At 41.9% G+C, this 12985-nt stretch overlaps 1 protein-coding gene across 4 annotated transcripts in view; it reads left to right on the top strand.

Annotated features, from left to right (window-relative positions):
* Positions 1 to 12497, top strand: part of BTBD7 (BTB domain containing 7) — a 96709-nt gene extending 84212 nt beyond the window's left edge. For all 4 annotated transcript variants that reach the window (XM_055361287.2, XM_063698136.1, XM_063698134.1 and 1 more), the window contains 3 exons: positions 1419 to 1597; positions 3775 to 4236; positions 6958 to 12497. In XM_055361287.2, the coding sequence (XP_055217262.1) occupies positions 1419 to 1597; positions 3775 to 4236; positions 6958 to 7773 (1457 nt within the window). In that variant the 3' untranslated portion in view covers positions 7774 to 12497. The remainder of the gene's footprint in view (positions 1 to 1418; positions 1598 to 3774; positions 4237 to 6957) is intronic.
* Positions 12498 to 12985: the final 488 nt, after the last annotated feature.

Genomic DNA, 12985 nt, shown 5'->3' with positions numbered 1-12985 from the left:
AATATTTTCTTTCCTGAACATTAATTTCCTCATCCATGAATTGGGGCTCATACCTCCTTTCAAGAATTACGAGGATTTAATGAAGCACCATGAGTAATATGCACAGGAGTTTTCCTGGCACAAAGTAAGCACTCAGTAAATGCCAGTTCCTTTTATCCCTAAAAAATAATAATCACTGCTCTAGTCAGTTTCTTTCATAAGTATTTATAGACTCCATCCCCTCTCCAGCCCTACAGCTACAGCCCTACTTCAGGTTTCTAACCCGTGTTCCTGCCTCTCATCTTACTCAAAATTCTGTCTTTTACACCAGCTTGTCGGCCAGCATACTTTTTCTCGGATGGGCCAGATAGTAAATACTTTAGGCTCTGTAGGCCATACAGTCTCTGTTGCTTCTATCTACTTAACTCCCATACAACAGCCGTAGACAGTACCTAAATGAATGGGTACAGTTACATTCCAATAAAACTTTATTTACAAAGGCAGACAGCAAGCTTGATTTAGCCTACCAGTCACAGCATGCCTGCCCATTTTACATTAACATCAGAGTGCACTTGTTCACAGCTCTGATCCTGTCATCCTCCTGCAAAAGTGACTGCCTGTTGTGCACAGCGTACAATTTAAATTCTTTATCCATGATCTGCCAGTAGCCATCTTTCTGCCTCCTCTCTTCACACTCTTCCTGCTTACAGCTCTGAACCCTAAGTTCTGCTGGCCATGCCAACCACTTCTGCCAGGCTGTCTCAGCATGTTTTACACATACCCAGTCCTTCTGCTGAGACAGCTTTTTTTTTTTTTTTTTTTTTTGCCTATCTGGTTTCCTTTCGTTCTTCAAGAATCTGCTCTGTGTACACCTTGAAGCCTTTCTTGTCTGTCCCCAGTCTGGCTGGGTGCCCCTTCCAGTCCCTCAGTGTCCTTTGCATATTTCTCTCCAGGAACATTTATGACCCTATATTGTATTTGTTTACTGCTGGTTTAGTTCATATCACTAAGCCAGAAACTTTTGAGAAGAGGAATCGTGTGTTTCATTCTGTGCACCCTAATATCCAAGTCCAATCCCTGGTGCATAGTCAGGACTCAAAAAATTATTTGAATAATAGAATGAATATATTTGAAGACTTCTGAAATATCCTGAGATTCAGACAAGAATACATGCAAGTAAAATTGTATTTGAACTGTAAACTAAATAATACAACTCGGGCTGTTCAGTATGATCAAGAGCCTTTTGGGCATAGTGAAATTTTAAAACCTTGAAAAATAATTAGAGATATATAAATGAATATGTTCCCAGGAAATTAAGATACTATCTTAAAAACTTATAAGATTCTGGTATGAAATACATGCTTTTTTCCCTTGGGCTCACGGGGTCGTCTTTTGTGTAGCTCAGGAATTTTGCTTGCCCACTGTTTTTCTCCTTCCAGTTCCTCGTCTCCTCATTATGAAAGACATGGTCAGACGACTGCAGGAACTGCGGCACACGGAGCAGGTGCAGAGGGCCTATGCCCTGAACTGCGGGGAAGGCGCCACTGTCAGCTATGAAATTCAGATTCGAGTGCTAAGAGAGTTTGGTCTTGCAGATGCTGCTGCAGAGCTGTTGCAGGTAGGAAATGACATTAAACTGTTTAAAATAGGGAGCCTCAGTCACCAGACAGGCAGTATTGTGGACATCCTGACGAGTCCTTGGCTTATTTCCTTTTCTTCGTATGTGCTTTTTCACTGCCTTTGGTGTCTTTGATAACCTGCAAGTCCCTCCTGGTGAGAGGCAGCGTCATGGAGTGGACTGAGCAGAGGTCTAGGATGAGAACTGGGTTTAAATCCCGGCTCTGCTGCTAACTAGTTGGTTAACTTGGAATGAGTTACTTAACCACCCTGGGCATCAACAGCTCTTTTACCTGTAATATAAATTGTTATGAAGATCCAGAGTGCTATTGTACAGCAGCTATATTTCTGGTATGTAGCAAGCATACAAGTGGGGACTGCTAAAAAATTCCACAGTGTGCATGCCAAGAGATGGCATGGAAGTAGAAAAGTCTGAACTTCCACTGCTCTCTCTTCCTTGTTTGGTCACTAGGTTTGAGGTTTGGTCTACTTCCACACTTACACACCTTTCACATGCCCACTTTCGTTTCTGTTTTCCATCTTATAAGAAATTTCTTTCATGAGGGTTCAAACCCAAGCATGAGAATCAAACAGTAAGTGCTTTCTTTTTTAACCTACCAGGAAAAAAGAAAAAACTCATTTCTAGTAATTATTAGATACAAAAGCAATAGCACTGGTTTTGCAATTAAGATAGAATTTGTAAACTAGTCTGATCACAGCCACTAAATCAGAGCCTTAAATAAAATTTAATTTCATCTGGTTAGGTGATTCATTTTCTTGCTACAAACTCCAAACCCCTTTAATCCGTACCCTTTAAAAGGATAGGATGTGGCCGGGCGCAGTGGCTCACGCCTGTAATCCCAACTCTTTGGGATGCCAAGGTGGGCGGATCACTTGAGGTCAGGAGTTCGAGACCAGCCTGGCCAACATGATGAAACCCTGTCTGTACTAAAAATGCAAACATCAGCCAGGTGTGGTGGCGTGGGCTTGTAGTCCCAGCCTCGGGAGGCTGAGGCAAGAGAATCGCTTGAACCTGGGAGGCCGAGTTTGCTGTGAGCCAAGATTGCACCACTGCACTCCAGCCTGGGTGACAGAGCAAGACTCCGTCTCAAAAACAAACAAACAAACAAACAAAAAAGGATAGGCTGGACACAATGGCTGTAATCCCAGCACTTTGGGAGGCCTAGGCAGGTGAATCACTTGAGCTCAAGAGTTTAAGACTAGCCTGGGCAATATGGCAAAACCCTGTCTCTACAAAAAATATAATAAATTACCCAGGCATAGTGGTATGCGCCAGTAGTCCCGGTTCCTCGGGAGGATTAGGTGGGAAGATCACTTGAGCCCAGAAGGTCAGGGCTGCAGTGAGCCATGATTGCACCACTGCACTCCAGCCTGGGTGACAGAATGAGACCCTGTCTCAAAAAAAGGAATGAATGAATGAATGAATGAATAAACATGGCGTAGGGTTCTTCAGCAAGTCAGCAAACCACTTTTAGGTTCCTTTTCTTCTTTTTCCCCCTGCTGTCCTAATTTTCTACTGAACATTTTTAGGTTCTTGTTTTAGATTGTTGATTTTCATTTTTTGCTACAGTTTCTCTCCTTAAAATATATAGTCTGGTTTTCTACTCATGTCTTTTCCCTTTGCCATTCTAAATTGTGTCTGAATTTGGTACCTTAAATTGCATGACATTCTTTTATAATGTTTACCAAATTATGGTCAGACTTAGTCATGTATAATGGGTAACGAATAGTATTTTGTAGTTTTTATTTCAGACAGAGCAGGCATAGATGTTTTGTGAGAAAGTTTCTAGAACATCCTCAGTTGTATTCCTTTCTCCCTTTGGCATTTAATGTTAATCTCTTAGCAAAGACATATTAGAGTTTGGTTTTATTACCAGTTTTTGCATTATCACATAATCTGAGATGAGTGACCTGCTTGAGGAGCATTCGATCAAGCAGCTTTCTTTCATGGCTGTGTCCTAGGCTGCACTCTGTGCCTTTGTACTATAACTGAGGTGATTTTTTTCTTGGGCTTCTGGCCTAGAAAAATATATTATGCTTTTTATTCTTGCTGACTGTGGTTTTCTTAAGTACCTCACTTAATTCTCTCAGCCTATAAATTTCCACTTATGAAATCTGCTAATAAATGTCCTTTTTTTTTTTTTTAATCTTTCTTAGAATCCTCACAAATTCTTTCCTGATGAACGTTTTGGGGATGAAAGTCCACTCTTGACAATGAGACAGCCTGGGAGATGTCGCGTAAACAGTACACCTCCTGCAGAAACCATGTTTACAGATCTGGACTCTTTTGTGGCCTTCCATCCACCCTTGCCCCCTCCACCACCTCCCTACCACCCCCCAGCTACCCCAATCCATAACCAACTCAAAGCAGGCTGGAAGCAAAGACCTCCCAGTCAGCACCCTTCACGTTCATTTTCTTATCCCTGTAATCATTCGCTGTTCCACTCCAGAACAGCTCCTAAAGCTGGCCCTCCCCCAGTCTACTTGCCGAGTGTGAAAGCTGCACCGCCTGATTGTACCAGCACTGCAGGACTGGGCAGACAGACGGTGGCTGCTGCTGCCGCCACCACCACCTCAACAGCAACAGCAGCAGCAGCAGCAGCATCTGAGAAGCAAGTGGTAAGTCAACACTTCAGTAACTTGCTTCAAATTCGGTTTATGGAGTATTAGAAGCAATTTTCTTGGCCCCAAGAGCCCCAATGGGACTCAGCAGTGCCCAGAAGTATTGCCGACAAGTGGAAGGCATAGACTTGAGGGGTATGGAAAAGAGGGAAAAACGCTAGTGTACTTGAATGAGAAAAGACAGGAGGAGAGAGACCAAGAGGTGTATATGGAGGAGTTGAGTATCTTCTTATCTTTATGTTCATTTGGCAGGATTAGGAAGGAATGGGGTTACTGAGCAACATAAAGGAATATACCAGTTTCATGTTCTGTTCAAGCACAGGTCTACAATTTGTCCCTAACTTCTACTATTCTGTAAAATCCACTATTCTACCACGTGCTTTAATCGGACAAGAAGCAAGAGCTACTTATCGCTAAGTACAGTATACCGTCAGGAGTAATGTGGAAAAAACTCCCCATTCAGAAGATGAGCAGAAAATGAGGCCTCAGGGCCTCAGGCATGCCTCTGCCTCTGAAGCTCATCAGCAGAGCCCCCACTTCACTTAGAATCATAGTAGCCAGGGCTAGTAGGTAGTAAATTGATAGAGGATTCTTTGCTTGATTTTGCACTGTATTAGAGATTTTGTATAATATACTTTAAAAAGTTTTTTTTTTTTGGCCAGGTGCCATGACTCACACCTGTAATCCCAACACTTTAGGAGGCTGAAGTGGGAGGATCACTTGAGCCCAGAGATTCAGACCCAGCCTAGGAAACATAGTGAGACCCTGACTCTACCAAATAAACAAATAAATTAGCTAAGTGTGGTAGCATGTGCCTGTAGTCCTAGCTACTCATGGGGCTAAGGTGGGACAATCACTTGAGCCTGGGAGGTTGTTGAGGCTGCAGTGAGCTGTGATCAGACCACTGCCCTGCAGCCTGGATGACAGAGGGAGACTGTCTCAAAAAAAAAAAAAAGATTTGTAAGATTTGTAAGTCTTCATACTCAGTCGCATGCTATCAGTAGCAAGTTAGAAGAAAAGATTCACCTGTCAGTTCAGGGAAGCTTCATTAAAATATGGCTTATTGGAAGCTTGAGTCCAATTATGATCCTTTCTCAACTTTTCTTTTTAACATAACCTCAAGATTTTATTTATTTATTCATTTATTTCTTTATTTATTTTAGAGACAGAGTCTCACTCTGTTGCCCAGGCTGGAGTGCAGTGGTGCAATCTCAGCTCACTGCAATCTCCGCCTCCCGGGTTCAAGCAATCCTCCTGCCTCAGCCTCCTGAGTAGCTGGGATTACAGGCACGCACCACCACACCCGGCTAATTTTTGTATTTTTAGTAGAGACGGGTTTTCACCGTGTTGGTCAGGCTGGCCTCGAACTCCTACCCTCATGATCCACACGCCTCAGCCTCCCAAAATGCTGGGATTACAGGCGTGGGCCACTGCGCCCGGCCAACCTCAAGATTTTATTATCTTTACCGTGAAACAAAAGATGATGCTTACAACTGGATCAATTGTCCCTTTCTCTTCTTATCTTCTCTGGGTTCAACATGCTTGCATCTCTTAATAGCCAGCATCCTCTTAGATCTGCAGTTGAGCTCAGCGCACTCAAGCTTCAGCACAGTCTTTGTACTTTTACCCTTTTTCGGGAAAATCAGCCTAGTCTGCCCACCATAGTCACTCTGCTTCCTGTCATGCTGCTTTCCCTGGGCATACAGAGAATCCTTGCCCTTCCTCTACTGTGTCACTTTGTGGGATTGGTGTGTGCCACACTGTGACAGAAAGTCGGATGGGTTTTAGGAAGGTTCACCATGTTTGCAGGGGCACTGTTAGCACAGAAAGCCTTTCTCGCCTTCTTAGACCTCTCTACCTCCCCTCCCTGCTTCCCCCACCCCAGAATGGCGATGGTTGGTCACGTTTGATAAACCAGATTCCCATTCTGTTGGGCCAGGCCCTCAGTTCTACAATTACAAAAGTTCTACTACTTTATATTTTAAATAAAACTCCCTTTAAAGGTAATTTATTTGTATATTCATTGCAGTCTTGACTATAATAATGAAAAATGGTAAACAACCTAAATGTCCAATAGTAGCAGAATGATTAATGGTTCATTTATGCAGTAGAACATCACATAATAATTTAAAATGGTGATCTCAAAGATTTAGTGACAGATTATATAGGTACTAAATTTCATCAATATATATGCAAAGGAGAAAAGCATAAAAAGAAAGACCTCAAAATGCTAACAGTGGTATCTCTGTTCAAAAGGTTGGAGTGATTTTTTTGCCTTTATAGCTTTCTGTATTTTTATAATTCTTACAAATTCAGCCAGGAGCGGTGGCTCACGCCTGTAATCCCAGCAGTTTAGGAAGCCGAGGTGAGCGGATCACGAGGTCAGGAGATCGAGACCATCCTGGCTAACACATTGAAACCCCGTCTCCACTAAAAATACAAAAAATTAGCTGGGCGTGGTGGCGGGCACCTGTAATCCCAGCTAGTCAGGAGGCTGAAGCAGGAGAATCACTTGAACCCGGGAGGCAGAGGTTACAGTAAGCTGAGATCGCACCACTGCACTCCAGCCCGGGCAACAGAGCGAGACTGTCTCAGAAAAAAAAAAAAAAAAACAGAATGTGTTAATTTTATAATTGGGAAACAGAATCAGTGAACATCATTTCTACAGAGGATGGGTCCTTTTTTTAACCCTCCCACCATTTTTGTCTCTGTCTGCAGCGAACACAACCTGTGCTGAATGATCTGATGCCAGACATCGCGGTGGGTGTGTCCACACTGTCACTCAAGGACAGGAGGCTTCCAGAGCTTGCTGTAGACACAGAATTAAGCCAGTCGGTTTCTGAAGCAGGACCAGGGCCTCCCCAGCATCTGTCGTGTATTCCACAGAGACATACACACACTTCTCGGAAAAAACACACACTAGAGCAAAAAACAGACACCAGAGAAAATCCACAGGAATATCCGGATTTCTATGACTTCTCAAATGCTGCTTGCAGACCTTCTACTCCTGCTCCCAGCAGACGCACCCCTTCCCCTTCGCAAGGTGGATATTTTGGTCCCGATTTGTACAGCCACAATAAGGCATCACCAAGTGGCTTAAAGTCAGCCTACCTACCTGGTCAGACGTCTCCTAAAAAACAGGAAGAAGCTAGGAGAGAATATACACTTTCCCCTGATGGGCATCTACACAAACAAAAGAATGAGCCGATACACCTGGACGTCGTTGAGCAACCTCCCCAGCGGTCAGACTTTCCTTTGGCAGCCCCAGAAAATGCTAGTACTGGTCCAGCCCATGTCAGGGGACGAACTGCAGTAGAAACTGACTTGACTTTTGGGCTGACTCCTAACAGACCTTCACTTTCTGCATGTAGCTCTGAAGCTCCCGAAGAGAGATCTGGTAGAAGACTGGCAGACAGTGAGTCCCTGGGCCATGGAGCTCAGAGAAATACAGATTTGGAAAGGGAAGATTCAATAAGCAGAGGAAGGAGGTCACCAAGCAAGCCAGACTTCCTCTACAAAAAGTCTGCCCTCTGAGAGCAACCTCCAAGTCGTCTGTGCCTGAGATGTGAAACATCCCATTTTATGATGTAACCCAACAACTTACAGACCAGTTAATCAATGCCAGCTGATAACTCGGTTTCACATGATTTTGTTCTAGTTTTTGTGTATATATGTGTTTATTAGACATGGCATGCTAAGAAGGTTTTTTTTTTTTTTAATGTTGCATCTGTCTAATTTGTCTTTGAACAATTATGTCGGGAAGCATTTTTAAGAACAAGCAGGCTGGCACTTTTTATTTCTCTTTACAAATGATGGAATTTTTTTGCACTTGTACATTTATTTTCTGTGTATTGATTTTATATCAGTATGTTAAACTTTATTGCCACATTTAAAGGACTGTATTTTCATACTTTTTTGCATTTTACCTTTCATCTACCAATCCATGTGCATTGGATTGCACACTAAGATGTATTTTCTTACGAAATAGTTCTGTGTTTATTTTTTAATTATAGAAATTCCAAAGAACAGCACATCAGAATGCTCCTCTTTTTTCAGTAATTGTTTTAGTTCAGAGATCTTCCTGCTCAGCCTCCATAAATCTAATGTCATTTTTTTTTTTAATAAGTCCTAGGAGCTGGGCTTCATTCCTCCAGCGGGAGTCCAGTCAGGGTCCTGAAGTTTGCTGGTTCGGGAAAGAACAGGAAGGAGAAAAGCCTTCTGTGCCCAGGCTAAAGCTGTTACATTTCCACAGTGTGGATGCAGTCAGAATCCCTGCACATTCTGGTCATAAGGATTAGAGTCACCAGATGAGGCTCTAAACAGATCGCATCCCTTGGAATTAGAAAGCAGTGGAGACCGGGCGCAGTGACTCACACCTGTGATCGGCACTTCGGAAGGCCGAGGCGGGCAGATCACTGAAGCTCAGGAGTTCAAGACCAGCCTGGGCAACATGGCGAAACTCCATTTCTATAAAAAATACAAAAAAAAAAAAAAAAAAAAAAAATCTAGCCGGGCGTGGTGGTGCGCGCCTGTAGTCCCAGCTACTTGGGGGGCTGAGGTGGCAGGATCGCTTGAGCCTGGGAGGTTGAGACTGCAGTGAGCCAAGATTGCACCACTGTGCTTCGACCTGGGCAACAGTGAGACCCTGTCTCAAAAAAAAAAAAAAAAGGCAGTGGAAATAGAGAAGTAACTTAAAGGTCACACTGACAGAATTTCTGGTTCTGAGCATCAACTCTCCAGCTGCGATGGCGGAACTGACTGCTTGCTGCCTTTAATTGTCTTGCTCTCTATGGGAAAAAAACAAAAGGGCTTCAGTCTCATGGATGTTATTTGGTGTTTGTAAACATACGTTTTCTTTTAAACGATTTTCAAAGTATGTCTAAATTTTGGTGTTGTGTAATGCATAATGCTTTCTCACCAACAGAAAAAAGGAAAAAAATTGTTTTCAGTTAAACACTACATGTCCTACTTGAACTCCACTGGGACGCTGGTTTGGCATTTACTAAACCACTGAGCACATGGGGTCTTTCAGGATCCTCTCCCTTGGAAGGGCAATGTGTGAGCTAAGGACTGTTTTTTTTTCTTACTCTCCAGTGTAAATATATGAGTATTTGAGTTTTTAAATCACTTCAACATTATTTGAGCATTTACTTTGTATTTTTACAAACACATAAACACACAGCCGTAGCACTTAGAAGAAAAGAGGCTTTCTAAGCATTCCTTCCTCTGCAGGATATTTGGGATCCTCTTTTCTATGTAAGTATATATATAAAAAACTATGAATCACTCACACTCACTCGAAAACTATGCAGGGCTAGGGAGCGTTTATGAGCTACCGGATAAATGAATTACATGCACTTTGAAGTAAATAGGTTTTCTATTGGGTGTCAACAACTCTGATTTCTCCCAAAACTATAGTTTCTCTTAACGGTCTTTTCCTCCTTTACCCTGTGGATATACACTCAGGAATAATCTGACATTTTAGAAAACCCGAACAGTAGATAGTCTCCAAGATGGGAAACACGTCGTGTGTCTGCACGCACCGGCAAACTGCCGCCACTCGTTCTGCTGCCTGACTGGTTAGCTGCTGTGCGGGTGCGCTCGGTGACGCTGGTGGTGGTGCAAGCTCCCGAGCTCCCAGAGTTAACACTAATCTGCAGGTCGGCTGTGCATCGCATTCGAGGCTCCTTTTTTAAAGAGAAAAGCATAGGCCTCTGTTCTCATTTGTAAGAAGTTTGACTCATAATAGAAGACGGTGTCTTTTGAAGCCCAGTCTCTGTCTTCAGAAACAAAAGTGAATGCCGTCATGTTCCTTGATGTGTGTTTCTGCCACATATGTATGTTGACATGTTCATGTACTGCGCCGGTACTGCAAGTAAGACTCAACAGACCTAATTTGGATGGGGAGAAAAACTCTCATCCCTGACCCTTCCCCCCCCGCAAATGTTAGACCAGAGCTGTTGATCCCACACATTCATTTTTCTGAAAATTCATGAACTATTCTCTCATATCCCTGAAATATAAAAGTAAGTGGCCACTATTCCTAAGATTATTTAGTTTATAAAGTTTGCTTTTAATCATACAGTAGCTTACCTGGCTAAAACTTTGCGTATAAAGGGAAAACTTGCTTTAATCTGTGGGATTGCGGACCGATGCGACTTGCAGAAGGTAAACAGGCGTGGGTTTTGTGTGCGTTAGGTTAGGTGTTAGTGGACTTTTAATGTATCTTGTGAAGGATGGTTACTAGGGTAGGTTGAAGAGCTACATGCCTCTGGCTTTTGAACCCATCTATTAAATCTTTTTTAATGCTGTACTAAGATAAATGTGAAGTCTGAGTAAGGTTGCTCTCAGAAAAAAAAAGCATATATATGTATAAAATAAAATTTAGGCCATGGGAACTGGCGTTTTACTTGGTATAGGAATTTAATGAGAACCAAATCACAAAAATACCAGATCTCCTTTTGAGATCGTGGACAATCAGGCCTTTGGACAATCACCGCTTCCAGTGCCCACTGTGCATTGAGGTTAGAGATCTACCGTTTACACGCTAGAGCCAAGAGGACGTTCAAGTTTCTTAAAGATGCTGTTGGTCTTTTTTCTTATGTTATTGTTTTAGTTTTGTGATTTTGATGACTAATTGAAGTTCAGAGTCACCCGTGGCTCCTAAGGAAAAAACAGCATCATGAAAGGCAAAAAGTATTTGAAACATAATTGTTTCAGTTTTCCACGCCCGTTCTCACGTGCCCCCTTTAGCTTTATTTCTGGGAACATGTTGCTAGACCTCAGCTAGCCTGACACCGCAATAACCCGTTAGGCTTTGAGGCTTTTCAGTGAATTCTTGACATTTAAATCTTCTTATAGAATTCTTTATGAAGCCTTAACTAATTCTTGTTTTTGCTTCCTCAGAAACTTTTTATTGCACCTGCCATCCTTCATTGGATTTTTGTTTTGGTTTGTTGTTGCCATTCTAGCAATGAGCTTAGTCCTTGTACATCTGCATTAAGGTGCCGATGCAGAAGGCAAATTGGAAACACGCGCCAGCGGCAGTGGGGCTCAAAGCCGACCTCCATGCATCATTCTCTAGAGTTGAAAGGATTGACATTTCTCAGTAACTGCCCGGCAAAATATATATTTTCATAATGTTGAATTTGCCTTTTAGGAAAACAATGTTTCATGAAACACTTGTAAGATACTTATTTTGAAATTAATTATAAGGCATTCATATTTTTAGGACTGAATTCAAAGGGAAATGCTTCTTTGACTTTTTTTCATTGTTCAGTTGACTTTCAGCTTTCTGGAGTGACAAAGCAGCAGTGATGGGTGCTATTCCTGGTTCTGTGGTGGTTTGTCTACTAAGTGATTTACTTTCAAACCTCATTACAGATAATCTTACTAAAAGACTTAACATGCACACTGCTAAAAGGTGTTTTACTGTTTTCCATTAACGCTGTTGTATGAACAATATTTGGTGACATGTTGTCTTTTTGTCCTGTAGATTGTCATATCTGTTATGTAGTTATCCTTTTGGCAAGTCCTTTGATTTTTTTTTCCTCTAGAAAATCCTCAGACTGTCAATCTTCCATATTTTGAATATTATAATGCTGTGGCCATTTCTATAGAATGATTACTTGCAAGTGTGTGTCTTGAAAATAACCTCTTGTATTTGTGTGTTTATGTGAGTTCTGTCTAAGAGATCAGATAAGCTCTGGAAGCTTCATCATCTGTACCTACACGTAACTGTGTATCTGGGTTACATGGGCAGGCAGTACCAAGTCCTGCTCTCTGATGGGGTGGCTGAGAGAGAAAGGTTCCTGAACTCTCCTTGCTGTGTATGCACCACATCTGTACTTCAGAGAGGTGGAAAATCATCTACAACACTGCATTTCTTGTGGTTGTGCTGTTACTGGTATAAAGTCAAGTGCCTTCAATGCTAAAGGCTCAGAAATTTTTCTTAAACTGATTTCATGTCCTATGCAAGTGTTTTCTACAACCTGCATAACCAGTACTTTGTAAAACTTGTTTACGCTTCAATTGTACATAGTGATTTTTAAAGAAATATATAGTATTTTTATTTAGGTACCTCCAAACTTGAATTCGTCTGTGTGAAGCATTGTAAAACAATACATTTCTCTTTTGAGTACCATTACAGTTGTACAGAGGTTTTCACTGCTTCTATTTTTCTACTGTTACTGATAAGCATGTAACACTGACTTTATCCTACATATAGTTGGCATTTCAAATAAATGGCTTGTATAGAATCTGCTGAGTTGGATACAGTCTGTTTTAGCAGTGGAGCATATAGTCTTCAATTATAGAAGTCATTGCACCCCTGGAGGGTAGAATTGGGAGGTTTTCTAGGTTGATTTTCTCTGTTTCTAGGATTTCAATCATTCAGAGGCATTTTATCATCATCATCATCATCATCATCGTTTTCTCGGAAATCACACATTCTGAATCATCAGGTTCATTATTTTCTATTATTTCATTGAGACATTTCTGAGAAATTTTATTTTACAAATTTGAGCGGAAAGTTCCTCTCACAGGGGTCTTCAGGATTGCAGGAAGCTCAGCATGGCACCCACGTGAACCAGGCACCTGGATGTGTCCTGCTCTCAGGGCCCTTCGAGGGTCAGAGACCTGGCCTAGATTCTGAGCTTTGCTTTTGCTTTCACACCCAGGCTCAGTAATATTTTCAATTTCAAAAGGAAATGAGATCATGGTCTAGAGTCTAGGATTCTGAAAAAAA

The sequence above is a fragment of the Gorilla gorilla genome, chromosome 15, assembly GCF_029281585.2.
Source record: "Gorilla gorilla gorilla isolate KB3781 chromosome 15, NHGRI_mGorGor1-v2.1_pri, whole genome shotgun sequence".
In the NCBI taxonomy this organism is placed as follows: domain Eukaryota; kingdom Metazoa; phylum Chordata; class Mammalia; order Primates; family Hominidae; genus Gorilla; species Gorilla gorilla.
Note: the sequence above shows the minus strand (reverse complement) of the source record. Positions and strands in the feature narration are given on the sequence as shown.